Source organism: Callorhinus ursinus, unplaced genomic scaffold, assembly GCF_003265705.2.
Source record: "Callorhinus ursinus isolate GAN/ISIS: 27379988/994484 unplaced genomic scaffold, GSC_fseal_2.0 scaffold92, whole genome shotgun sequence".
Taxonomy (NCBI): domain Eukaryota; kingdom Metazoa; phylum Chordata; class Mammalia; order Carnivora; family Otariidae; genus Callorhinus; species Callorhinus ursinus.
This window is the reverse complement of record NW_027397154.1, coordinates 1,359,727-1,385,976: the sequence shown is the minus strand read 5'-3', so window position 1 is coordinate 1,385,976 and position 26,250 is coordinate 1,359,727. Positions and strand designations below refer to the sequence as shown.

Genomic DNA, 26,250 nt, shown 5'->3' with positions numbered 1-26,250 from the left:
GAGTGCCTGCACGATTTTAGAGAAGGAAGTTTCTCAGTCTCGTGTCCTTGATGTTAATTAACAAAAACAATTTTTACAGATTCACATAGTCTTAGTAAGGACATTACATAACTCAGCTGTGAAGACTATTTCAGAGCCCTAATAATGTAAGCACTGATATTGAGTTAAGTAAATATTGGGATGTATTTGAATTGGGTGGGTGGGGGAGGGAAGGCTATGAGGAGCGTCATGGATAAAGAGAACCGTAGCCTCATCTTCCATGGCAGGTGGTCAATTAATTATATCTAAAATGGAAGAAATGAGGAGCGCCTGGGTGGCTCGGTCGTTAGGCATCTGCCTTCGGCTCAGGTCATGATCCCAGGGTCCTGGGATCGAGCCCCGCATCGGGCTCCCTGCTCGGCGGGAAGCCTGCTTCTCCCTCTCCCGCTCCCCCCGCTCGTGTTCCCTCTCTCGCTGTGTCTCTCTCTGTCAAATAAATAAATAAAATCTTAAAAAATAAAAATAAAAAATAATAAAATGGAAGAAATGAAATTAATATGAGCACATTACTAAGAAATATGAAGTGTACCAAGGAAGCAGCTAAGAATCCCAGGAGGGGCTTACAGAGCAGTACGTGCGGAGTTGGGAGACCTGGAACAGGGGACTGGTATTTTTCATTAGTGCCTTTGTAAAACTAGTTGGCTTTTTAAGCTATGTAAATTCCTTTGTTAAAGTAAAAAGACAAAATAAAAACATTTTTAAAAAATTTGCTATATGAGGGGCGCCTGGGTGGCTCACTTGGTTGAGCGTCCAACTCTTGATCCCAGCTCAGGTCTTGATCTCAGGGTCATAAGTTCAAGCCCCATGTGGAGCCTACTTAAAAAAAATTGGGGAGGCGCCTGGGTGGCTCAGTCAGTTAAGCATCTGTCTTCGGCTCTGGTCATGATCCCAGGGTCCTGGGATCTGGCTCCCTGCTCAGCGGGGAGCCTGCTTCTTCTCCCTCTGTCTGCAGCTCCCCCTTACTTGTGCTCTCTCTGTGTCAAATAAATAAGTAAAAATCTTTTTAAAAATTTCTTTTTTTGCTATATGAACTTCGAAGCCCCACTCTACTCGCTTCCCCACTCCATCTAAAACCCTACTGGTTGCTCACCTGAGATGTCACTGGTCACAATCACTTCCAGGCTCCTAGCACAGTTCAGCGGCTAGGTGTCAGCTTTGTAGATGCAGAAATTCTATTTGGTCATGCACAGTGGACCTGGCCCTGAAAGATTACCACTCCCCAGAACAGTTTTTGGGGAAAGATAATGAGAAGGGGCCTGCCCTACGACACGTGAAGATAGATAATAAATTATAGCATTATAATAATAATCAGCAGCAGAAGAATAAACATTCATTGAAGGGCTATGATGTGTTGTGCCCTATGGGACATTGTCATGTTTAATTTTCACAGAACGCTGCAGTAGGGACTTTTATATAAATGAGGAAGCTGGAACAGACAAATGCTGAATGGCAAGTAACTTGCCCAAGATCCTGCAGATAGTGAGCAGCAGAGCTCTGTCGTCCTTCTTGAGGCTTGGTGCTCGGTGATTTCACTCTCCTGGTTCCTGGCCCAGGAAGGGGCAGAGAGGGATCATCATGGCAACTGACATTCCCTGACTGACTGCCTTGCGCCAGGCTCTGTACTGAGCGCCTTACGAGCCTGATCTCATTCAGTCTTCACAGCCACCATTTGAAGTGGGTTCTATTCTCTCCACTTGACAGATGAGAACTCTGAGGCAAACCCCACATAATGTGACTTCTGCGCTTGCCAACGCTGCCCCTCCAGCATAGCACTGCGCTCCCTAGACCAGTGGAACAGAATAAAAAGTGAAGAAATAGATTTTAAAAATATACCAGTTTAGCATATAATAAAGATGGCAACTCAAGCAAGTAAGGGAAGATGGATGCTTTAAAAAACCATTTGCAACTAGCTTACCATTTGAAAAAGTAAATTAGGTTATTACATCTTATTCCAAAATAAATTTCCAGTGCATTAAAAAAAAAGCAAACAAACCATAATGTGAAAAGTGAGACCATAAATATGCCATAAGAAAATGTGGGTTCATATTTCTCTGTGTTCCACTCAGGCTTCATGTCCTCCAAGGTTGCAGGGTTGGCCACCATCTTCCTCCTCTGAGTGCCCAGATTGTCTCCATAGGCAGCACTAAGCATGATGATCTGCAGTGTTTTTCTTTCCCTGCATGCCCTGCCCAGGGACATTGTGGCTCCAGGACCAAGCACAGTGTGAGAAATCCAGCAGGCTTCTCTAAATGTAAAAACGAGGGACAGGGGCGCCTGGGTGGCTCAGTTGCTAAGCATCTGCCTTCGGCTCAGGTCATGGTCCCAGGGTCCTGGGATCGAGCCCCGCATCGGGCTCCCCGCTCCGCGGGAAGCCTGCTTCTCCCTCTCCCACTCCTCCTGCTTGTGTTCCTGCTCTCTCTCTCTCTCTCTAATAAATAAGTAAAATCTTAAATAAAAAAATAAAAATGAGGGACAGAGGGAAGGACAGGTTCATGTCTGATGGTCTCTAGGGAGACGGACCCAGCTCTCCTGGTTCCATGAACTAGAACTACTCCAGAGACTCCCATCTGCTGGACACAACATCCTTGGCCTTGGATAGTGCTCAGCAAAAGCCAGCAGATTCTTACAGTCCAACTCCTTTCTCTTCAGTCCTTTTGCAGACCATCCCTCTTTTGCTGCCACAGGACACACTACATGTGATTATAGCAGGGTTTGAGGGGCAGTATGGCTCAGGAGATAAAAGCTGGGTTTAGGGGCGCCTGGGTGGCTAAGTTGGTTAAGCGTCCGACGCTTGATCTCAGCTCAGGTCCTGATCTCAGGGTCATAAGTTCAAGCCCCAAGTTGGACTCCACGCTTGGCATGGAGCCTATTGCACACACACACACACAAAGTTTGGGGTTTTAGAGGCTGGTTGTCCTGAGGTTGGGTCCTTGCTCTTTCTTTTCCTTAGCTGTATGAACTTGGGCAAGTAACATAATGTTTCTGGGCCTCAGTTTCCCTGCCTAAATAGTGGAGCCCATAGCGGGTCCTCCCTCCTGGGGTTGCCCTGGAGATGAGAAGAGCTAATGTCGGTAGTATGCTTACAACAGTGTGAGGCATGTGGGAAGCATGCATTGGGAGTTGGTCCCTCTTATTGTTATGCTGTCATTCGTCACCTTTTAGGGCTGAGGACGCCCCACAGCACCTCCCCAGCCTTCCCACCATCTTCTGAAGTGAGTTACTTCTGGGGATGGCTCAGCTCATGTTGGTGGGGATTTTCGGCTTTTGCAAGCTTTGGTGTCAGAGAAAGACAAACTCCAAATCTGGAAGCCCTTATTCAACAGTGCACCAAGGATGAGGATGGGGTATATGCAAAATGAGACACCACACAGAGGAGGGCTGACTTCCAGGGGGAAGGCTTCACAGAGACCCTGAAGGCCCAGCTGATACTGGAAAGATGAGCGAGAGTCATTCAGGTGGGGGGCATTCATGGCCCAGGGAACCCCGAACAAAGCCCAGGTGTGGGGAGTAATCCTCTGTGGCTGTCTCTTGGGCAAAGACCGCTTCGTGGGGGAGGGGCAGGAGATGGGGCTGGAAAAGCAGACCAGGGCCAGGCTACTAGAGACCCCTTGAAAGTATTTGTGCTGTGGTCCCTGAGGTCAGTGTCTTCACCCCTGGAAGAGTGGCTGACCCCCACGTGTGCCTGAGTGTCTGGTGCGAGGCAGTCAAGTGTTCTGGGTGCCTACAGGTGCCAAGGCGATTACTGGGTCCTTGGGGGAGCCCCCACTTAGTCAGGTTGCGTGGCCTCCATCCCTGTCCCGAGGGCTCGCATAGCTCCACAGAAGCAGCAGGACAGACACACATGTAATTAACCAAAACACACCCCACATTATAGCCAGGCTTGAGGGGGACAGAGATCAGAGATGGCGCTGCTGCTCGGACAGAGGAGGGGCTGGGGGCGTCAGGGTTTCCCAGAGAAGGTGAGCCAGAGGAGAAGATGCTAGCCCGAGGGAGGAGGTCCCCAGGCACAGGCTGGGCTGCAGAGAGAAATACCTGGCTGATTCTGGGCATTCGGTCGTTTGGAATTGATGCAGGGTGGAAGGTGAGTTTCAGCAAAGAGCTCAAAATGGGACCACGGTGTGTTGCTCAAAGAAGTTGGAGCATATTTAACAAATGTGTGTCGAGCCGTGTTCTAGTGGACAAACCAAACTCCCCACTTTCAATGAAGCATTCCATGAAAACGGATAAATCTCCTGCTTCACTGAAGTAAGTGGCGGGAGACAGACAAGAAACAGATCAGTATTTAATGTATCAAGTAATGAGCGGCCCGGGAGGGCAGGGGCAGAGGGGTGACAGAGGCCTCCCTGAGAGAAGTGTCTGCACGGACACCTGGAGGAAGGCGAGAACGGTACCCAGGCACCGGTGAGCAGGGCGGCAGCCAAGCTGGGGGCAGCGCGACCCAGGAGGTGGGGGAGGTGTAGCCGCACTGGTTCAGCAGCTGTGGCCGACACCAGTGGGTCCGAAGTTCAACGGCAGCCCGGCCTTCACTTATCGAATTGGTGGGTTTTTTTTTTTTAACTTTTAAATAATCTCTACACCCAAATTGGGCTTGAACCCATCACCCCAAGATCAAGGGTCGCACACTCCACTGAGCCAGCCAGACTCCCCTTCATCTTGAGCAGCTTATTTCAACCTCTCTTCCGCATTACCTCATTTCATTTCACTAAAATGGGTGTCATCACTCAGGGTTCTCTAGAGGAACAGAACTCATGGGATGGACATATGTATGCAGGACGAGATTTATTTTAAGGAACCAGCTCGTGCAATTACAGTGGCTGGCAATCCCAAGTCCACAGGGTCCCAGGTCTGTGAAAACTTGACTTCCAGGGCACCTGGGTGGCGCAGTCGGTTGAGTCTCTGACTCTTGGTTTCGGCTCAGGCCGTGACCTCAGGGTCCTGGGGTCGAGCCCCGCATTGGGCTCCATGCTCAGCGCAGAGTCTGCTCCAGCTTCTCTCTCTCCCTCCCGCTGCCCCTCCCCCTGCATGCATGTCCTCTCCCTCTTCCTCCTTCAAATACATAAATAAAATCTTAAAAAAAGGGGCGCCTGGGTGGCTCAGTCGGTTGAGCGACTGCCTTCGGCTCAGGTCATGATCCTGGAGTCCCGCGATCGAGTCCCGCCTCGGGCTCCCTGCTCGGCGGGGAGTCTGCTTCTCCCTCTGGCCCTCTTCCCTCTCGTGCTCTCTCTCATTCTCTCTCTCAAATAAATAAATAAAATCTTAAAAAAAAAACCCACAAACACAAAACCCTTGACTTCCTCCTCCCTTGGTGGGGAGCGTTGGGCAGAGGGCCAAGCCACAGGGCAGGGGAACACAGATACCCCCAGGCATCCTGCAGGCTGGAGACCCGGGGCAGCGCCGGGGTTGGGGGGTCAAGTATGAAGGCCTTCGGCGGCTGTATTCCCTCCGGGTCTGGGGAGGTCAGTCTTTGCTTCAAGGTAAGAGTTGAAATCGAGAATATCTGTAAAGCACGGAGGACGCTGCCTGGCAAGGTGTGTGTCCTCGTCGCTGCATGGGGACGCTTGTCCAACGCCCTGCAGGACGGCGCCCAGGCGCTCTGCTCAGCCCCTCCACCGCAGCATCTCCTTCTTTACCACAAGCTGAGGCAGGTGTTACTATCCACATTTTCCAGGCAGGGAACTGAAGGTGCAGAGAGCTCACTCAACTTGCCAAAGGACCTTTACCGGGAAAGGGTTCAAAGCCCAAACTAGAAGGCAGGTCAGCCTGAGTTCAAGCCCCAGGCCGTCCCACTGTCCCACGTCCTGTCTGGAACCTGGAACTTTCTGAGTCACAGAGGCTGGAAATGGGTGCTGGAGGCTGAGAGCAGGAAGGGGAGGAGCCTGGGGGGTCACTCCCAGACACTCACACACCGGTGTGCGCGCCCCTCAGTCCCAGAAATGCCCAGGAAGCAGCCGGAGGTCAGCCCACAGCAGCTCTTGGCCCAGAAGAGGGGTATGCGGGAGGTTGTTCTGTGCTTCCTGCACCCCCCCACCCTGGGCAGTGCAGCTTCACCCTAAAATGGGCGGGCGACCCCCTGCTCTTCCAGCTTGAGGGAAGGGGAGTTCTCAGAGAAGAGTTCCTCACAGGCCCAGAGGCCATTTGGCTGAGGTCTGAGCTCCCGGGGCCTCACACCGAGACTCGGGATGCTGTCTGCACACATGCTGGTCACACCACCGCCCTCTGACAGGACAGAGAGGAGGAACACACCGTACAAGGGACCCAATGCGCTGTTAGGGAGTCTCCAAATGTATACAAACACAGAAACAACCATACAATGCATCTGAGATGCCCATCATCACAGGACTTTATATTATAAAATAGGGCCTGCAGTTCCCCGTGAAGGAAAACTTCTAAAAATTCTGTAATAATCTTGTTACTAACATGATTATATCATATTGTAATTTTGTGTTAAAAAGTGCTCATTTGGGGCACCTGGGTGGCTCAGTCAGTTAAGCGCCTGCCTTCGGCTCAGGTCATGATCCCAGGGTCCTGGGATGTAGCCCCACATCGAGCCCCACATCAGGCTCCCTGCTCGGCGGGAAGCCTGCTTCTCCCTCCGCCACTCCCCCTGCTTGTGTTCCCTCTCTCGCTGTCTCTCTCTCTCTGTCAAATAAATAAAATCTTTAAAAAAAAATAAAATAAAAAGTGTTCATTTGTTAAATGTAAACACTTCGAACGTTTCCATTTTTCTTCATCTTGAGGCTTATCTGGAGCCTCAACAGACACAAGGGACCTGGGGGGGGCAGCTGTGAGCCCCTTGGGCCCAGGTGGAAGAGAGCTGGCTGGAGGGAAGGACGCGCAGCCCAAGCCCTCCTTGCAAAGGCTGGGGAGAGGGGTCTGTGGGGAGGTGGCTGTGGGGAGGGCAGGGGGAGGGGAAGGGGCCTCTGGAGCTTCCTGCCAGGCTTTGGCTGTCACTCCAGGTGATGCAGGGGCCTCCCTCTGGGGCCACCAGGGGCTTCCCTGTCTGCCTCTCTAGGAACCCAAGCGAATAGCCTTTCCAGCACAAGGTCTGTGTGGCCAGCTTGCTCAAAGCCCCAGGGGGCTGGGGAGGTAGGGTTTGGGGGCAGGATCTTGGCCCTGCCCCCTGAGGAATTTCCACTCTGCTGGGAGAGAGGCGAAGAAAGGTACCTGAAGCAGAGCAATTAAGTGCCACCAACTGTGCCAGCACCAGGGTTCCGGCCATTGTTTGCCTGGGAGGCGGCTCAGTGACTGACCCTAAGTCAAGAAGGAGCGTGCTGGGGCAGGCCAGCCTTGAGGCCCCCCGAGGGGGCAGGGCCTCTGGCTTCCCATTCTTTTATGGTTCCCACAGTGCCCAGGGCCCTCTCTGCTCACAAAGAACTTCAATGCTGGCTTTTGACGGAACCTTTCCCCTTTGTATCTGTCCCTGCATCTCTCAGCATCTCTGTCTCTACGAGTCTCTGGCTCTCTCTTGTTTCCCAACATCCTTCCCGAGCCCCTGGGGAGCAGAGCTGGGGGGCCGGGCAGTGGGAACCAGACTGCGTCCTGTTCTCACCAAGGACAATAAGGTCCGGAAAGGGCTGGAGCCAAGGCCTGGCGCGGACTCCCTTGCTCCCTGCCTGTCCCGGGCACCCCCCACCCCCCCGGTCCCGACCCGTGGTGCCCCCTCCCTCCAGTGCCGGTCTGGGAGGAGTCTAGCCTCTGCCAGGGGTTAGGGAGCTCTCTCATACCCCCTTCTCACCGCCCTCCTCTCTGGTAGCATCACCTCTGGCCCCAAGACCTGTGCCTCCGGGGCCAAGAGCCCCTGGAGTGTCCTCCCCGGCCTGGCTCCCCACACATCCAGGGCCCCCTCCCCCTGTATTATTTACTCCTGTTTCCGGAGCTGGTGGCTGCGCTGGCGGGTGGGCGGGTGTCAGGGCCACGTGTGAGGGAGCAGGAGGAAACATCTGGCTTCCCTCTGCCCTCCAGGGGCCACCACCTCTCTCTCCCCTAGGCCTCCAGCCGCTGGGGTGGAGTGGAGCCCAGGAGAGCAGGGGCCAGGAGATGAGCGCCTTTGCCCTTCCCACCTCCAGGCCTCCAGAAGCCATGATGGCCTCACGCCCCCTTACTTAATGATGGTTATTAGTGGGTAGGATACCCCTGCCAGGGTTAATTGGTAGGTTAAGTCCACAACCTGCAACTAGGCACCCCGGAGATAGGCCCCAATCTGCCTTGTAAATGCACCTGTTCCCTGAAGAAGGGGTCATTATTCCTGAGCCACTCACTGTCCCTGGTGTCTACACAGTGGGTGGCAGGGTGCTCAGATCGCTGGGCCTGGCCCCTGCTCTCTGGCTCTTCCCCACCCTTCCCTAGCTTGGCCCTGCCCAAACTCTCATCTTGAAGCCAGGGTGCCCTCAGGTGGCCAGATACCCCCCACCCTGGGTGTCTATGCTCCCTTGGCCGGGACCTGGCCTTCTGCCCACAGCTCCCACCCCAGTTAGGAGGAAGTCAGGGTTTGACAGAGGGAGCCCTAGAACCCACTCAGCCTCCCCTTAGATCCAGGGTCCATTTTGGACAACCTGTCATCCTCCCCCAGAGGGTCCCACATACCACAAGCCCCTAACCATTACTAGGTAAGTGAAGAGCCTAGAGCTGCCACTCCCTCTCAGGGAGGCTCTGGTGTCCCTCCAACACTCTTTGCCTCCGCTCCCAGGGACACTTGCTTCAGACTCCAGCCCGAAAGGGGCCAGTCCTTCAGGGCCTCCCAGGCAGGCTTCCGCCCAGACAGACTTGGGCCAGAATGGGGAGACCCAGCCACAACCCTCCCTAGCCCTCAGGGCAGGCTTGACCTGCAGATGTGAGCTTGTGGCACCCTCTGCAGGCATCCTGGGCACACTGCACAGCACTCCCCCACGCTAGGGACTGAGGAGCATGGCGTCTGGAATTCCCGAGTGGACTGGAGTGGGTGGGGTGGTCCTCTAATTAGAGGGAGGGGGCTCTAATCCTTGACCAGAACTCCTTCGATTCACTTCTTCATCTCCACTGGGACTTCATCCCTACTTAGACACATCCCGTGTACAGTATATTTTTGCCAGAAGGCAGGTTCTGCCAACCAACCCAGGTCTTCACCGCCCATGATCGAGCACTGCGCAGGATACAAAGCCAACCACAGCGCTGTGCACAACCTAAAGCCCACGCCATCCAACAGAAAGGAAGGTGCTCGGTGCCCTCAAAGGACAGGTACTCTGGACAGAGGCACCCCTTAGGGCAGAGCACAGAGTAGGACCTGAGAAGCCACATCATTCCCATCAAGTTTGGCTCCGAGGCCAATGGCTTTGTCCCTATCGTTTTATATGCTTTGCTAAAGTGTAGCAAGTCCCTAATCTCTTGGCTACAAGCCAGAGAAGAGAAACAGAGGCACCTGAACAAAGAGGGTGGGGCAGTGATCAACCCTGGAGTCTTTCTAAACCCAGGTAATCTGTCCATGCTGGAGCTGAACAGATGGGTCCAGGAGGGCAACATCAGTAGGGACCTTCCTCCCAAGGTCTTGGAGCAGAAAGGGCAGGAGGCTTGTTTGCTCGGGGTGGGGAGTCAGAGTAACAAGGCCCCCAGAGGTGTAAATGAACTCCACAGGGAGTTGTAGGGGTGAAGGGGCCTCTCCTTCCCTTGTTCTTCTGTTCCAAGATCTTTTTTTTATTGTTATGTTAATCACCATATATTACATCATTAGTTTTTGGTGCAGTGTTCCATGATTCATTGTTTGTTCATAACACCCAGTGCTCCATGCAGAACGTGCCCTCCTCAATACCCATCACCAGGATAACCCATCCCCCTACCCCCTCCCCTCTTCTGTTCCAAGATCTATTCCACTCTGATAGGCAAGGAAGGCTTCCTGCACTACAGCCTTGACCCCTTTTCCAAAAGGTCAAGACAGCAGATCATCCCTGCACTTTTCTTCCACAACGAGACTTTTACACAAGCACTCACGGCACTGACGGCAGTAAGTATTTCCTAGAAACAAACCTCGGAGGAAGGCAAGCCCCTCCATCCCCAAGGTCTAGAAACGGCAGGTATCCACCTGCCACAACATCGGGCACACCACGCAGGCATCGCGGAAGAGGCCACAGTACGTCACACTCACGGAGCTACAAAGAACCAACTTTATTGGACGTTCAGGGTCAATTTCTCTTTTTGCCCTTCCCCGTGACCTTGGCTGGTGTGAGGACAGGAGCTGCTGCCTGGTACAGAGTGGAGGAGATCTTGTTGATGTAGTACAGGCCAACCATGGAGAAGATGAAGCTACACGGTGAAGACAAAAAGGTCACAGCACCGGTGGGTACACCACTGGCCCGGAGCCTCCCGGGGCACAGAGCAGCATCAGGGGCAGAGTCCTGGATCAGGTTTAGGAAAATGGGGAAGGGCAAAGGAAGGAGAACGGGGGGTGGGGGGGACGGGGAAGGTCTGGGATCATTACAGGAGGATCCAGGGCCAAAGGACAGTGCTGCACCCCTTCCCCAGCTGTAAGGCACTTACCAGGTGGTGACGCAGACTCGGTGGATGAGGCCGGATGCAAAGAGAGCCAACAGGAGGCAGAGAAGAGCTGGGAAGGCGAGAGGGGACAAGAAGGGCGGGGTGGTGGGAACGGGAAGCACCAGGCACTCTTGTGTGGGGTCTAGGAGACATCGGGGGCCCCTGAGACGTGGGGAATCAGCAGGAGGACTGCAGACGCCCTTAAGGACGCCCAGGACATGGGCGGAGGAGACGCATGCTCGTCACCAGCTCTGTCCCAAATATCGCTTCCCTATCCTGGCTCTCTTCCAATATAAAGGAAAAGGGAAAGTGATACAGAGTTTGAAAGGCAAGGTTTGCTCCCATTTGGGAAGGAAAGGTAAGGCCTTTCCAACAAAAGTCAGCCACTAAGGATCAACTCATTAAACTGGTTGGCCAGTGGTTGAAGCTGGAGGCCTCACTCCCTGGACGCAGGACAGAGGGCCGGGCGTCTGGACGCACATGCCCGTGGAGGCAGGAAAGGGTCTCGGGATGATGTGGTGTAGGACCAGAGAGAAAGTGAGAGGCTAGACAGCTGGGCAGATACCACCTGCCCAGCTGGGGAGGGCGAGGGGGGTCAAGAATCTTGCCCCACAACGAAGGTTTCTTTCAGAAGCAAAGGAAGACAATACACATGGAAACAAAATCTCAGAGGTCTTGAGGCTGCTGGAAGGGAGGAGCTCCAGAAGGCTGCCACGGAGCTAGGTGGCGGGCGCACGACCTAGAGGAGCAAGGACTCGAGCGCAGCGGCAGGTCTGTGTTCTACCAGATGAAGGTTCCTCAAGAGGCAGCATTTGCTGCCACCTTCAAGCTTGTGACATTCCTTAGGTGATCCGGCCGTGATGCCTCAGTTGCTTTAGGAACTTATTTCTGCATAAATAACTAAATCATCAATTCTCCATTACACGAGCAATACAAGTATTGTTGCAAAGAGGAAACAGCCTAACGTTTATTCTAACTTGGTCAGATTCCTGCTGACATAGAAACCTGGTGTCTGTAATACTGAAGCTCTTCAGGATCACCTCCAACAAACAGAGCCCAGGAACCCTGGTTCGACTTCACCTCAAGCCCCTCAATGAGCTCAGCTCTGTTTCCTCCCCACACCTCCCCAAGGACTCCGCAAAGCAGGCCTGCACCGGCCCAGTGTCCTCAGGGACCCCTGGGAACTAGGCTTCCGGCTCTCAGGCCTTCTCTTCCAGCCGGGCGTCCAAGCTCGGGGAGGGGCTGGGTCCAACGCCGGCACCCCCCTCCAGGCGGCCTTAGGAAGCCTATTCCCTTCTGAACAACCTTTACCACCCAAGCACCTGGGAACGCAGTACCGTGCTGGGGGCGGCGAGGGCAGATGGCTGAGGCCCTCGACCCCCACTTTCACTTACTCTCAGGGAAGATCTTTGCTTGGAATCCTTTGCCGAAGACCAGATTCTCCAGGTTATTGAAGGCCTGGAGGAGGGAGTTAAGGGCAGGCCGAGCGACAGGGCGGAGCGGCGGGCCCCCTCCCCCCGCAGCGCAGCGAGGATACGGTGAGCGAGAAGACGAACAGGCCGGAGCCCAGCAGGCCCCCCTGGATGGTGAGCCACTCGGTGGAGGCCAGCTGGCGGCTGTACATCTGCATCCCGGCGAAGAGCAGCAGCGACAGGAGGGAGGAGAGCGCCAGCGAGGTGCCCGTGCCCACGGCTGCAGGGGGGCGAGCACGCGAGGCGCGGGGTCCGGCCGGGCCCTTCCGCCCGCCCGCGCCGCAGGCAGGGCCGCACCCCCCCCCCCCGGCACGGCGCCCCCGTGCCGGGGCCCCCGGCGCCCCCGCCCCGGGCGCCCGCGCCTCCCCGCCCCCCCCCCCCGGGGCCCCGGGACACGTCAGCGCTGAGGGCAGAGGGCCCGGACAGCCGGTCCGCCCCAACCCCACCCCACCAGTCCGTCGGGGGAATCCCGCCAGTCCCGTTACCCATCGCGTGCTGCCCCCGGGCCCAACCGGCGCCTCAGGCCGAGACACAGGGGAACCGGACCGGGGCGGTGGGCCGTGCGCATGCGTCAGCCTCACTCGCGGGCTCGCTTCCCCTCACGTCCTGCTCGCACTCCCTCTCGGCGCCTGGCCGCAGCGTCCCCTGCCGGCAGGGAGGAGATATTGCGTCCAAGAGCGGCCCTGGCCACCGCCCTGGTCCCTTGCCGTTCCCCGCACCCCGAGCGTCTGCTGCCCTCAGCGCAAGCCGCTGGGCCCATGGCCCATAGCCTCTAGCCCACCTCTGTCTTCTTTGCCATATATGTCGTTTCTAGTGCTTGTTCCTCACACCTCCCTCCCCCATGATCATTGCCTCGCATCTCCCGTGGACTCTTGCCCAAACCAAAATCTAGTCCTCCTATTCTGGAGCCCATCTTTCTCTGAAACTATCCTCCCGTTTTATATGAGTAAGACTAGGGAGCCAATGAAGAATGCGAACATTAGAAATGGCTCCCCCCTCAAATACCATTCCATGTTACCCAACCCCCCCCCCGACCGTCTTCCGAAAACCACGTGGGGAGAACAATTTCCCACCTCCTACCTCGACGGGCGCTGTTCGAGGCTGTCCCTGGAGCATGCGCAGTGACATCTCACCCCCACCCCTCCCCGCACCCCCACCGGGTTCCTGCTTTAAGCCCGGGGTTCGCAGCCGCAGCCGGGATCGGGCATCCGGGGGCGGGCGGGCATGGTAGGGCCATGGCTGAGGGTGAGGATATGCAAACCTTCACTTCCATCATGGATGCACTGGTCCGCATCAGTGTGAGTTAAGGTGGGGTCGAGGGGAAGGGGAGGGGGAGTATAGGGGTCCGGGGCAGGCCGGGACCTTGGACAGATGAAGATGAGGAAAGATGCTAGGATGTAGACAGAGGAACCGGGGGTGGCAGAAAGGACTGGGAGGGTCGGGATGCAGGTTGGAGAGGGTAATCCTGGGGCATCCCGGAGGTGGGTGCCGTGGAGGCGTCCATCTGCTAGGGCGTAAGGAACCGGGAGCTGCCCGGATGCTGCGGGTGGGCTGGGGTAGCCGCCAGCAGTGCACCAGGGCTGGAGCTGCGGGACCATGCGGCTATGCTATGAGGAGGGGGCATGTGTGAGCTTGGATATTTTCCAAGAAAACTGAGGATAGGTGAGGGGCGATGAAGGAGCCGCCCCCAGGGTGCAGTTCCAAATTTGGACCCTTCGGCGAGACCCCACCCCACCGCGCCCCCACTCAGGGCTGCCTCCGAGCCCGCGGTTGTCATGGCAACCCGTGCCCGGCTCTCCCAGGGGCGGTGCCAACCCCGCTCCCCCCCACCACTTCCTTCCCCCTCCCTGCCTGTCCCTCCCTCCTTTGTGTCAGCTGCGCCCCTGACCGGGATGGCTGCGAAGAGAGGGACCAAGGTGAGGTGTGGGGGTGGGGCATAGCTTGAGGACCCCCCTCCACCAAAAAAGGGAGGGGTACTTCCGGTGGGGAGGGGGCAAGTAGGCGGGCGCTTGTTTCCCCCTCGCTTGGGGAGGGGGTTGTGGCTAGTCAGGTCGTGCCGAGGGAAGGAGCGGGAGGGCTGGACGGTGGGGGAGCAAAAGGGAATGGGTAGTGTCGGGGACCCGCGGAGACGGCTGGGGAAGTGAAGGATGGGGAATGGAGGCTGGAGCGGCCGCAGGCTCAGCCGCGGCAAGATGATGGACGCGGTGAGCAGGAGGATGGAGAGCGTGCGGCGCCTGGCTATAGGGAGGAGTCGCGCTGGGGAAGGGGGGGTTGCCAGAAAAGCGGGCGGGGGTCTGCACCAAGCTGCAGAACGGGCGGTGTCCTTGAGAGAAGCTGGCGGCCCAGAGATGGGGGGATGGGGGCAATGGCCAGGTGAGAGGGGCTGCAGGCCCAGCGCCCGCAAGGGGAGTGAAAGGGGCGGGGCTTGAGGCTGGGGGAGCAGGTGCTCCAACCAGGAGCGCCAACCAACCCTCCGTAGGCTCTAGCTCTCTGCGGGAGGAAGACCGGCAGGAGCCTGAGCTGGGAAGGTCTATGAACCAGGCTGGTGTGGGAGGGGGGTGGGGGGGGGGAAGCCCGAGGTAGCTTGCCTTGCCCCTTCCTGAGACCCCTGGGGTTTCTAAGGGCAGCTGAGAGGCCTGCTGAGATATGCCCAGCGTCCCTGCTCTGACCCAGCCTCCTGCTCCCTCCACAGACGAGCATGAAGAACATGGAGAAGGAGCTGCTGTGCCCGGTGTGTCAAGAGATGTACAAGCAGCCACTGGTGCTGCCCTGTGCCCACAATGTGTGCCAGGCCTGTGCCCGGGAGCTGCTGGGCCAGCAGGGCTACATAGGCCCTGGTGGGGACCCCAGCTCTGAGCCCACATCTCCTGCCTCCACCCCGTCCACCCGAAGCCCCCGCCTCTCCCGCAGAACTCTCCCCAAGCCTGACCGCCTGGATCGGCTGCTTAAGTCAGGTGGGGCTGGGTCCTGGAGGGCGGGGGTGGGGATGCTGGGGTGTCCATCCGGTCAGGGGCCTCTGTCTGTCTTGCAGAGGGTGAAGACGCGGCTCCCACGGGCTCTAATGTGAGCTGAGCTCTGGCACAATAAAAATTATTGTTTTAATTGAAGATACTTTCCCCACGCTCAGCCCGCTGTAACTTTCAGCCCCTTCCCTCGGGCACTTCCACAGGCTTTGGGACGTATCCCGGGCGGAAGCGAGGTGCTCTGCACCCCCAGGTGATCATGTTCCCGTGCCCAGCCTGCCAGGGTGATGTGGAGCTGGGGGAGCGGGGCCTGGCGGGGCTGTTTCGGAACCTGACCCTGGAGCGTGTGGTGGAGCGCTACCGCCAGAGCGTGAGTGCGGGCGGCGCCATCCCGTGCCAGCTGTGCAAGCCGCCGCCACTAGATGCTACCAAGGGCTGCACCGAGTGCCGGGCCACCTTCTGCAACGAGTGTTTCAAGCTCTTCCACCCCTGGGGTACCCAGAAGGCCCAGCACGAGCCCACCCTGCCCACCCTCTCCTTCCGCCCCAAGGTGAGCCAGCGGGGAGAGGTGGGGCCTGGCAGTGCTGGGGGGGTGCGGGCGCTGGCACGGGGGCTTCCCAAGGGGGGTGGGCCGAGGTGGCCACTGCCAGGCTTCTGTTTCTGTAGCAACTACAAAGAGGGACGGCATCAATCTTTAAACCTCTTGGAGCTCCATCTTCTCGTCCGCTGAATGAGAATGATAAGATCTGCCCTGCATCACCCACACCCTGGGGGTTGTTGAGGGGATCCCAGGAGGTAGTTTGTGAAAGTTACCCCTAGGCCGAAAAGGTCTGTGTGTATTCATTCATTCATTGAGCAAATATTTATTCAGCACCCATGTGCCTGGTGCTATTCTGGGCATTGGGGATGGGCAGTGAGCAAGATGGACAAGGTTAATTATTAGCCACAAGGCGGAGATTAATCATCATTATTCTTGCTGTTACCACACGTGTGGAGGTGGAAGGGAGGGAGGGTACCGGCGAGCGAGGCTCCCTTCCATGCCGGTGCACGTCGCCAGGTGGCACTGCGGAGCACCCCCGGCGGGGCGCCCCTCTCCTTGTTCAGGCCGGCAGGCCAGGCTGCACACTGATTCTGCACTAGGTCAGCAGCCTTAAACCCACCGTTGGATGATGATGTCATTGCTCTTTCTGTCGCTAGGGCCTGATGTGCCCGGACCACAAGGAAGAGGTGACCCATTACTGCAAGACATGCCAACGGCTGGTGTGCCAACTCTGCCGGGTAAGGCGCACCCATGGTGGGCACAAGATCACCCCAGTGCTCAGCGCCTACCAGGCCCTCAAGGTGAGGACCCCAGCTCACTCCACCCCGCGCCAACCCACACTCACACCCTCTCACACCTCCTCCTAACGGCTGGCTTCTGCTGAGCTAGGCATGATGCCCACCTCTTTCTTCCCTCTCAGGACAAGCTGACAAAGAGCCTGACATACATCCTGGGAAACCAGGACACAGTACAGACCCAGATCTGTGAGCTGGAGGAGACCGTGAGGCACACTGAGGTGAGGGAGGGCAGGGAGGTGGGCCCTGGGCCCCGCCCGGGAGCAGAACCAGGAAGGGGCTGTGGAGTGGCAAGGCCCAGTCACCTGCTTGACAGCTCAGGAAGCCCATATGGGGTCCATGGGTGTGTCGAGGTTCTGGTTAAACCAGGTTGGCAGGAACACCAGTGCCCCAGACCAGGCTATCCCTGGGGCTACAATGGGAACAGTGTGGCTATCACCCAGGACCAGGACAGCTTGGAAAGCCCCAGGGACATAGCTCAGATGCCCTCAGGCTCAGCTGCCTGCTGAGGATGGCACACCTCCCTGGAGCTAGGGCGAGGCTCCGTCTCCCGTACCTCCTGCCAGGTTGCTTGAATCCACCGACATGGGGACGGACAGTAAACATGGCCTGGAGGCGGGGAACATCAGTGCCCTCCGAGTGGGCGTTAGTGCAGTCACGGTCTCTTTTATTTGGGGGGACTCCTTATGGGGTCAGGATGATGGTGTGGGCATCCAGGAAGGGTGGCACAAAGTGTCAGGCGTGGAGCCCATCTGGGTGGACAGGTGCCTTTGGAGCCGTGGGCCTGGCCCTGTTGGAATGGCTGCGTAGGATTTCCCGGGATCTTTGGTGATCCGAGGGAGGCTAGCGCAAGTGCTGCCTTCAAGAAGACAGTGAGTGCTGCTGTCTGGGCAGGTGAGTGGTCAGCAGGCCAAGGAGGAGGTGTCCCAGCTGGTGCGAGGCCTGGGGGCTGTGCTGGATGAGAAGCGAGCATCACTGCTTCAGGCCATTGAGGAGTGCCAGCAGGAGCGCCTGGCCCGTCTCAGCGCCCAGATCCAGGAGCACCGGAGCCTGCTGGATGGCTCGGGTCTGGTGGGCTATGCCCAAGAGGTTCTCAAGGAAACAGACCAGCCTTGCTTTGTGCAAGCGGCCAAGCAGCTGCACAACAGGTACGCAGGGGCACAGGGGTGCAGGCTTCTGGGGGGCAGGGGTGTCATGGGTGTAGCCGATGTCTAAGCAGGTGTCTGTGCCAGTGCCCCACGGAGAGATGGGCCCTGAGGATTGTCACCGGGCCAAACTGTTACCCAGCTTGCCTGAAGGGACCCGGAGGTGACCCAGAGCAGGTGCCCAGGCTCTAGGGACAGGCGAGGCAGAGTCAAGGGGAAGGGCAGCTGCCCAGACGGGAGGGCCTGACCCTTGCCTGCCCCCCTCCCAGGATTGCCCGAGCTACAGAGGCCCTCCAGACGTTCCGACCAGCTGCCGGCTCCTCCTTCCGCCATTGTCAGTTGGACGTAGGGCGCGAGATGAAGCTGCTGACAGAGCTTAACTTCCTGCAAGGTAAGGAGGTGGCCGGGGTGGCCCCGCGCCCAGTTAGAGCCTTCCTCCCTTCTTCCCCAGCAGCGGGCCCGGGGGGCAGCGCCCACCAGGGACCTCCCTGGCCTCCTGCCCAGCCTGGCCAGCCGCCCCTCCCACCTCGCCCACCCGGCCACACCGTCCCACCGCGCTCAGCGCTGCTTCTCCCTCTCTTTGTTTGTAGGCTGTGGCCATCGCGGACTCTGCTCCGGAGCACCCCAGGCAAGTCAGCGGCCCTGCCCCGGGGGCCCTGCCCTGCCGCCCCCACACAGCTCGGCCACCCATTCATTGCTTCCTTCTCTGTCCTGCCTTTCACCAGACTCTTGGTCCTGCCCCCACCCCCCACCAGTGCCCTCTGACTCTGTCTGCCTGCCCTAAGCTCCTGCCTAGTCCTTGCCCTTCTGAGCTTCCGTCCTTGGGATTCTTGCGCTAGGGACTTCCCTTCTCTTCCCCTTGATCTTCGTCTCCTGCCATCGTCAAGCTTTTGCTTGTCCTCTGTTGTCCCCTGTTTTCTGCCTTGCTGGCTCTCACATCTGTCCCCCCTCTGCCCCTCCTTCCTGTCCAGTGCTCTTTCCCCGGGCTCCGGTGGCCTCTGCCTGCCTTTCCCTGGGGCTCCTCTTTATTCATAGAATAAAAAAGGTCCTAGAAAGAAGGGTCCCCATCTGGTCTAAGACTGTTTTTGACAGAGGAGGAAACTGAAGCCCAGACTTGGGAAGCGACTGCCCTAAGGCTGGAGTTGGGAGAATGGCAGGCCAGAACCCGCACGAGGCTTCCCGCCCCCTGCGCCCCGGCCTCTCCCCTGCTCCCTTGGGCTCTGCCCTGCCCCTCCCTGCCCGGCACCCAGATGGCCTCACCCTGAGTTCCCTCTCACCCACACTCACCCCCCCGGCCCCCGCTGCTTTCCCTTTACCTGCCTGCCCTCCATGCTAGGCCCGTGACCAGGCCCTGACTGACCCCCGCTGTCTCTTCCCACAGTCCCCGAGGCTCCCGTCATCGACACACAGCGCACCTTCGCCTACGACCAGATATTCCTGTGCTGGCGGCTGCCTCCCCACTCGCCACCTGCCTGGCACTACACCATCGAGTTCCGGCGCACCGATGCGCCTGCCCAGCCGGGTCCCGCCCGCTGGCAGCGGCGAGAGGAGGTGAGGGGCACCAGTGCCCTGCTGGAGAACCCAGACACAGGCTCTGTGTACGTGCTGCGCGTCCGGGGCTGCAACAAGGCGGGCTATGGCGAGTACAGTGAAGATGTGCACCTGCACACGCCCCCGGCACCCGGTGAGCGGGCAGGTGGGCGGGCGCGGGGCATGCTGGGACCGCCTCGCCGCACTATTAGCTGGTGCTGGGCGGGCACTGGGGAGCAACACAGTGGGCCACTCTCACCAGCTCTGGAGCTAGACTGCCTGGGGTCAAATCCCCACTCTGCTTCTTGCCAGCGGTGGCTCTAGGCAAGTCGTTGGCCCTCTCTGAACTCCCAGTCCCTCTTCTCCAGCGATAATAGCAATGTTACTGTTACGAGAATGAAGCCGGTGAGCGTCCAGCTCATAGTAAGGGCCCAGTAGAGGTTAGGACAGTGACTCCCCAGAAAATAGCCTGGCCCCTGGGGCACAGGCATAAAGCCATACCAGAGCATCACCGCCCAAGTGGGGTGTAAGGGCCGGGTGTGAGCACCAGAGCGAGCGCTGGAAGGTGTAGGTCGGTGGTGGGGGCCAGCATAGGAGGGGTGGGAGGAAGCACTGCAGGTCGGCTGGGTCTGGGAGACTGGCTTCTGGGCCCACTAATCCCCACGAAAACTCTTCCTGGGGTCCCCTGCCCCTTTCACGTCCCCCCTTCTTTTCTCCTCGTGTCTCCCATTGCAGTTCTCCAGGCCCTGGTCCCTGGAGCCCCCGCCCATCCCTTGGCAGCTTGTTTCACATTCTGAAACCTCCCAGTGTCCTTTGCTGACACCTCACGACCTCCACGGCCTGGGTTTGTCCCTCAAGGCCTTCCTTTGTCACCCCTCCCCCACTGCAGTCCTGCACTTCTTCCTCGATGGCCGCTGGGGCGCAAGCCGAGAGCGGCTGGCCATCAGCAAGGACCAGCGAGCCGTGCGGAGTGTCCCGGGGCTGCCCCTGCTGCTGGCTGCCGAGCGGCTGCTCACCGGCTGCCACCTGAGCGTGGATGTGGTCCTGGGAGACGTGGCCGTGACCCAGGGCCGCAGCTACTGGGCCTGTGCCGTCGACCCAGCCTCCTACTTGGTCAAGGTGGGCGTCGGGCTGGAGAGCAAGCTTCAGGAGAGCTTCCAGGGCGCCCCCGATGTGATCAGCCCCAGGTCAGGCCTCTCTGGGGGGGGGAGAGGCGGGGTGTGAGGGTCCGGGTGGGGGAGCTGGAGACAGGATAGGGGTGGCAAGAGGAGCTCATGCTGGTTGGGGTGGAGTAGGGGAGTTTAAGAGCATGGGTGCCAGGCTGGGGCCTGCGGCCGGGGCAAGCGTGGGCTTAGCAGAAGGGCTTGGAGAATTGGTTTTCGGAGGAGTGTGTGACTGGGAGAGGGCTGCAGGAGAGGAGCCATCCGCTTGCTCCCACCTGTCCTCAGGACCACCACACCATGTCTCCGAGAGCCTCTGCATCTCCCAACACCCTGTTCCGACGTGCTTTCTCAGCAACACGCTCTTTCTTCCTTTCACCACGTCTGAGATCCTTCCCTTAAAGGGTTCACCTCCATCCGCTCTATTGCCAACATGCTGTCTAACACCCCCCAACGCATGTGCCTCCCCGAACCCTTCCTCCCAGCACTCTATCCCTGAACACCCCATTTCTTCTCAGAGCTCTCCCGCCAACACGAATCCCCCACCCCACCCCCCTCCCAACACCCAGCCTTCTCTCCCCCGTCCCTCAGTGACAAAGCCGTCATCCTCAACATTCTGGAGCCCTCCCCAGACCCTCCCCAGCACGACGTCCCCACGCGGTTCTCCTCTCCAGCTTCTTGTCTCCTGTCTCCTCACAGCATCCGATCCTCACCTCCATCTCCGCCACCTCTCCTGCCAACACGCCTGCTTTCACTACCCCTTTCCCCCTGGACTCACACCCCAGCCCCGGAGTCTAACCCTTGTGTCCGCGAAACGTCCTCTCAGTACCCCAGATCGGTCCTTTCAGGCACTTGCTCCCCAACATCCCATCCTTCCCACGTCTCAGCCCTCTGCCCCCCACCCCACCCCACCCCTCCCTCTCCCCCAACACTGTCCTACCCAACTCCGCTCCTGCAGGTACGATCCGGACAGTGGGCACGACAGCGGTGCCGAGGATGCCACGGTGGAGGCGTCCCCGCCCTTCGCTTTCCTGACCATCGGCATGGGAAAGATCCTGCTGGGCTCCGGGGCCAGCTCCAACGCAGGGCTGACGGGGCGGGACGGCCCCGCGGTGAGCTGCACCGTGCCCCTGCCGCCCCGCCTGGGCATCTGCCTGGACTATGAGCGGGGCCGCGTGTCTTTCCTGGATGCTGTGTCCTTTCGCGGGCTCCTGGAGTGCCCTCTGGACTGCTCGGGGCCCGTGTGCCCTGCCTTCTGCTTCATTGGGGGTGGTGCAGTGCAACTCCAGGAGCCTGTGGGCACTAAGCCTGAGAGGAAGGTCACCATCGGGGGCTTTGCCAAGCTCGACTGACCGTTTCTGGCCCCTCCTGGGCCCTGGCCCTCCAGGCCTGCTGAGCCGGGTTATTCCTCCGGCAGCTTCTCCCCAAACTCTTCCTACCATGTCTTCCTGTCCCTTACCCTGTGTCTCTGTATTCCCGGGGCCTTCTCTTGAGCAAGGGACTCTCCCTTGCTCACCTTTCTAGACGTCCCCCATTCTCTCCATTGCCTGTTAAGCCAGGCCCCAGCCCCCACCAAGTCTCTGGCCTACACCCTGCCCTTGGCATCCCACCCAAGTCACGGAGAGAGCCCCTTCCCCATTGCTGTTCTGTGCCCCTCCCCAGGCTGACTGGGAGGGAAGGCACCTGGAACACTGGGCATGACCCCCAGCTCTGCGCTCCGCCCTCCACCCTGCCAAGCTCCCTGCCCCATCGATGCTGAGCTACAGCCTTGGGGCAGGTAGGCTTTTTGGCCGGACACTGCCCAGGCACTCCCTGGTGAGGAGAAGAGGACCCAGTCGTCCTGCTTGACTTGTTGGGGTTCCCACAGCCCTCGGCTGCATGCCTGTTTTTCTCCTCCTCCCTCTTGCATGCTTCACCCCGTCCTGCACCTATATGCCAACGTGCCAAGTCTCCTTGGGGACGCCAGCGGAGGTTGGGTGTCCCCGGTGGGTTGGGCTAGGTAAGGCCTCTGGGGCCCGCTGCTGTCCCCTGCAGTGGGCACTGCCAGGCCTGTGCCAAGCAGCAGCTGATATTTTCACGGTTTCTAAACAATAAACGACATTGCTAGGCACACCTCTGCCTTCCCTGAGCCCAACCATCGCTTTTCATTTCTGTGCTGGGCGTGACACGTGGGAAAGTCGGGGAGATCCGCCACTGCTCGGAGCAGGGGTGCTCAGGGGATCTGGCGCCTGAGGGAAGGAGGTCCCAAGCAGGTGCTCCTGAGCCTCCTCTTGCCACACACGTTCTGGCTCAAGCCCCTGCCGATGGGTGGCCTACTGGGGGCGCATGGCACTGGTGGCTGCTGGCCATGGCGGGGCCCAGGCCCCCAGGGCATGTGGTGAGAGGGGCGGGCACTGTGCCTGGGTCCAAAGGGGTCAGGGAACCAGAACAACTTTGCCATTCCCAGGGTGCCTGGGGCACACCCCGCCAGCCAGGGAGGGGGCCCGGCCGGGCGCCAGCGTTCGGATCTGATGCTGTGCTTATCACGGTCATGTTGACTTTGCCTGTTATCGCTGCCCACACACTTACTTCACACCCCCGCAGCTAAGATTAGAGCTTCTGGGGGCACCGGGCCAAGGGGAGGTGAGGGCGTGGCTGCCCCCAGCCACCAGCCCACAGCCCAGGAGAGGGGAGAGCCCTCTCCGCAGGTGCAGGTGGAGCTGGGTCACACTGGCCTCAGGTCATGCTGGCCTCCAACCAACTCAGTTTCGTTTCCTTCTTCCTCTTGTGCCACCAGGGATGGGAAGAGGTGACCTGTGCCCCAATGTCATCTCCTCTCCACATCTCCTGCTTTCCAAATGAACCCTACTCTTGCCTTCTACACACCCCCGTCTCCTGCAAAGACCCCTTCCAAGCCCCCCCACACACATTCTGTCCCCCCCCAATCTAAGGGTCACAGATGACAGATCCAAAGTTGGCAGTCAGCACAGAGGAGGTCCCCGCTTTATTCAGCCCCGGTCTGGTCTGCACTTCCATCTCGGGGTCTTCTGGGCCGGTCCTCCCGGGAGCCACTGTCCCAGGCCTGTTCCCAAGGGGCTCGGATGGGCTTCAGGAGGGCTGACATCGGTTAGGAGACCTGGTGGGGCCTGTGAGCAGCCCACCCGAACTCCCAGCTCACCAGCCCCAAACAGATTTGAGAGGCGAGGACTCTGGCAGTGAGAAGCCTGGGGGAGGCACGGGGCACTGGCGTCCCAACGCTCAGGGCGGCGGGCAACGTGCTCCTACAAGTTGGCGGAAGTGGCTGATGGGTTCAGGTTCACATAAGACAGGCCGCTGCCCCCGTTGCCTGCCGAGACCTAGGTGGGGAGAGGAGACCCAGGCTGAGAGGCGATAGCTTTCCTGGGAGAAAGTGCCTCCAGGGCTCCCAGATCACACCCCAGGCTGGGGTAATAGGTCCAGCTGTCTCACTCTCAAAGGGTCAATTTGGAGAGCACCTGCCAAGGCACCGCCTGCGGCCAAGTGCCTGTAAACAGGGCCCAGGACTGCTCCTCCCCACACCGCCCCCTTCACTCCCTCCCCTGGGCTCTCATCACCCCGCTTGTCCTCCCCTGCTGCCCCCGTCTCCATCCGTCCTCTGCTCCTCCAGCCCAAGCAGGCATGTGTGTGCCTCTGTCGAGGCGAGACGAGGAAGTCCCTGGGCGAAGGAAAACAGGGTCGAGGAAAGGAACCCCCCCCACCCCGCAGTGGTGCTCCGACCCTAGGTGGCCGAAGTAATTATTTACTAGGTCCTGGGGAGACAGGCCAGGTGAGGAAAGAAGTAGGAGGGCTCCTTGCTTCCCTGGGCCTCCCGAGAATCCCATGGCACCAAGCTCACCTGGCTGGGTGAGACCTCCTCCCCCGCATCAGACACCCCCCATTCCTGCTGGCCTTTCTAAATCGACGCTCCCCTCCTGGGAGCTGAGTGCGGGGCGCACAGGTGCTCATTCCTTCGGGAGTCCTGCGTGGAGGGCTCCCCGGTGCTGGCCAGCAGACCAGCAAATGCTGGTCGTGGGGACACCCTTGAGATCCCCTTCCTCCCAAGGTCCCTTCACCAGGTCTCCCCCCACCCCAGCCCCCTGACCCCGCCCCCTTGCCAGGCCCTCCCGCAGCCTCTCACCTCTTCTAGGTTCTCTGGGCTTTCAGAAGCCCTGCCCAGCCCAGGCTCTGCCTCCCTGCCCCCGTGGGGCCCCTCCTACCTCCTCATAGGGGCTGCGTCCGCCGCCTGGCGGCACATAGCGCCCATGCGTATGGTAGGTGGGGTACTCGCTCATAGGGTGGTAGGCGTCCCGGGTTGGAAAGAGGTCCAGCTGCCCACAGTTCTTCTGGCAGCACCGACACACAGCCTGGGGAAAGGAGGACGCAACGGGGGTCGGGGGTCGGGGGGTTCCTTCCAGCAGGGGGCCTCTGGTCAGGCCTGGAGACCCAACACTTACCAGGGCAATGACGTAGAGGATGGCGAGTGCAACCAGAACACAGACCAGAACCAGCAGGGCAATGCCCCAGCCAGGTACCCCAGAGCTGGACTGGCCGGCGGAAGGGAACGACACAGCTTGTACTAAACGGAAACGTAGTGGTCAGAACTTCTCCCAAAGGAGGTGACCCTCCCCCTCCTAGCACCCTGGGGAAGAGTAGGAGCCTGGGTGCTGGAGAGAGGGGCCCTGCAGGCGTGGTGCTGAGCGGCAGGCGGGGACAGTGGACTCACCGCTAACACCTGAGATGGACAGGTTATATCTGGCTAGTTCCCCGCTGTGCTCTTCAAACTGTGTCTTCACGTCACAGGTGTCGGTGGCACCCTTGCGGAAGACCAGAGTTGATTCGACCACCACAGATCCTGGCCTGGTCACAGGGAAACAGGCAACTCAGCCACGGGTCTCAGCTTCAGGTCAGCGATCCCCCCACGGCCACGGCAGCCTCCGCTCCTCCCCTCCACATGGTCCACACCCAGAACTGTACCTGAACTTGATGTTAAAGAGGCCCAGAAAATCTTCCTGTTCATAAATCTGCAAAAACTGGGGTGAGAGGAGAAGGAATAAGGCTTGAGGCAAACAGGTCAGGCAGTTTGAAGGCTGATGCGGGGGGAGCATGGAGCACAGGAGAGAAAAGACACCTACTCACCAACTCAGAAATGTTTCTCTGCAGCTCTTGGTAGTATTTCGTGCTGGGATCCTCCAGAGAAGAGTTAAACTGGAGATTCAAAATGGAAAAAGACAGGAAGAAGAAGGAGACCCTAAGAGACAACTGGGGAGAAGTGCTACCATTGGAGGAGGTGGGAGGTTCTATGCTATGGTGAGTGGTGTCAGCAATAGTCCTGGTGGTCTGGGGTGAGGTGCCACGGGAGGCTGGGGATGAGCCACCGTGGTGCCCCCCGGTGGTGGTCGAGCCCGAGGGGGGGCCGCTGGTCGGGGGTGAGGTGCCACGGGAGGCTGGGGATGAGGCACCGTGGTGTCCCCGGGGGGTGGTCGAGCCCGAGGCGGGGCCGCTGGTGGGGGGTGAGGTGCCACGGGAGGCTGGGGATGAGGCACCGTGGTGTCTCCCGGTGGTGGTCGAGCCCGAGGCGGGGCCGCTGGTCGGGGGTGAGGTGCCACGGGAGGCTGGGGATGAGCCACCGTGGTGTCCCCCGGTGGTGGTCGAGCCCGAGGGGGGGCCGCTGGTCTGGGGTGAGGTGCCACGGGAGGCTGGGGATGAGCCACCGTGGTGTCCCCCGGCGCTGGTCGAGCCCGAGGCGGGGCCGCTGGTCGGGGGTGAGGTGCCACGGGAGGCTGGGGATGAGGCACCGTGGTGTCCCCGGGGGGTGGTCGAGCCCGAGGCGGGGCCGCTGGTCGGGGGTGAGGTGCCACGGGAGGCTGGGGATGAGCCACCGTGGTGTCCCCGGGGGGTGGTCGAGCCCGAGGCGGGGCCGCTGGTGGGGGGTGAGGTGCCACGGGAGGCTGGGGATGAGGCACCGTGGTGTCCCCCGGTGGTGGTCGAGCCCGAGGGGGGGCCGCTGGTCTGGGGTGAGGTGCCACGGGAGGCTGGGGATGAGCCACCGTGGTGTCCCCGGGGGGTGGTCGAGCCCGAGGCGGGGCCGCTGGTGGGGGGTGAGGTG

The 26,250-nt window shown here is 59.3% G+C and overlaps 3 protein-coding genes across 9 annotated transcripts in view; 1 reads left to right on the top strand and 2 right to left on the bottom strand.

Moving 5' to 3' along the window:
• Window positions 1-10,153: 10,153 nt before the first annotated feature.
• On the bottom strand, window positions 10,154-12,657 carry KRTCAP2 (keratinocyte associated protein 2). 2 transcript variants are annotated; one of them, XM_025858943.2, is made up of 5 exons: window positions 12,500-12,657; window positions 12,080-12,234; window positions 11,937-12,000; window positions 10,546-10,612; window positions 10,154-10,311 (listed from the first exon to the last, which is right to left on the bottom strand). In XM_025858943.2, exons 1-5 carry the CDS (start codon window positions 12,501-12,503, stop codon window positions 10,191-10,193), a joined length of 411 nt encoding a protein of 136 aa, XP_025714728.1. In that variant the 5' UTR covers window positions 12,504-12,657; the 3' UTR covers window positions 10,154-10,190. The 2 variants fall into 2 exon arrangements, with proteins under 2 accessions (XP_025714728.1, XP_073744656.1); XM_073888555.1 differs by having other exon boundaries at window positions 10,265-10,403.
• A 460-nt stretch (window positions 12,658-13,117) lies between these two features.
• Window positions 13,118-22,270, top strand: TRIM46 (tripartite motif containing 46). Of its 5 annotated transcripts, none has more exons than XM_025858974.2 (10): window positions 13,119-13,312; window positions 14,707-14,968; window positions 15,184-15,527; window positions 16,175-16,318; window positions 16,438-16,533; window positions 17,207-17,460; window positions 17,727-17,848; window positions 18,839-19,141; window positions 19,877-20,174; window positions 21,106-22,270. In XM_025858974.2, exons 1-10 carry the CDS (start codon window positions 13,250-13,252, stop codon window positions 21,497-21,499), a joined length of 2,280 nt encoding a protein of 759 aa, XP_025714759.1. In that variant the 5' UTR covers window positions 13,119-13,249; the 3' UTR covers window positions 21,500-22,270. The 5 variants fall into 5 exon arrangements, with proteins under 5 accessions (XP_073744653.1, XP_025714759.1, XP_073744652.1 ...); XM_073888551.1 differs by lacking the exon at window positions 13,119-13,312 and adding an exon at window positions 13,318-13,495; XM_073888549.1 differs by lacking the exon at window positions 13,119-13,312 and adding an exon at window positions 13,318-13,930.
• An 839-nt stretch (window positions 22,271-23,109) lies between these two features.
• Window positions 23,110-26,250, bottom strand: part of MUC1 (mucin 1, cell surface associated) — a 4,452-nt gene continuing 1,311 nt past the window's right edge. Inside the window, exons 3-8 of one of the 2 annotated variants that reach the window (XM_073888553.1) lie at window positions 25,281-26,176; window positions 25,119-25,174; window positions 24,868-25,001; window positions 24,599-24,720; window positions 24,362-24,508; window positions 23,110-23,482 (exon numbers count right to left, since the gene is read on the bottom strand). In XM_073888553.1, the coding sequence (XP_073744654.1) occupies window positions 23,408-23,482; window positions 24,362-24,508; window positions 24,599-24,720; window positions 24,868-25,001; window positions 25,119-25,174; window positions 25,281-26,176 (1,430 nt within the window). In that variant the 3' untranslated portion in view covers window positions 23,110-23,407. The remainder of the gene's footprint in view (window positions 23,483-24,361; window positions 24,509-24,598; window positions 24,721-24,867; window positions 25,002-25,118; window positions 25,175-25,280; window positions 26,177-26,250) is intronic. The other variant, XM_073888554.1, reaches the window with a different exon arrangement.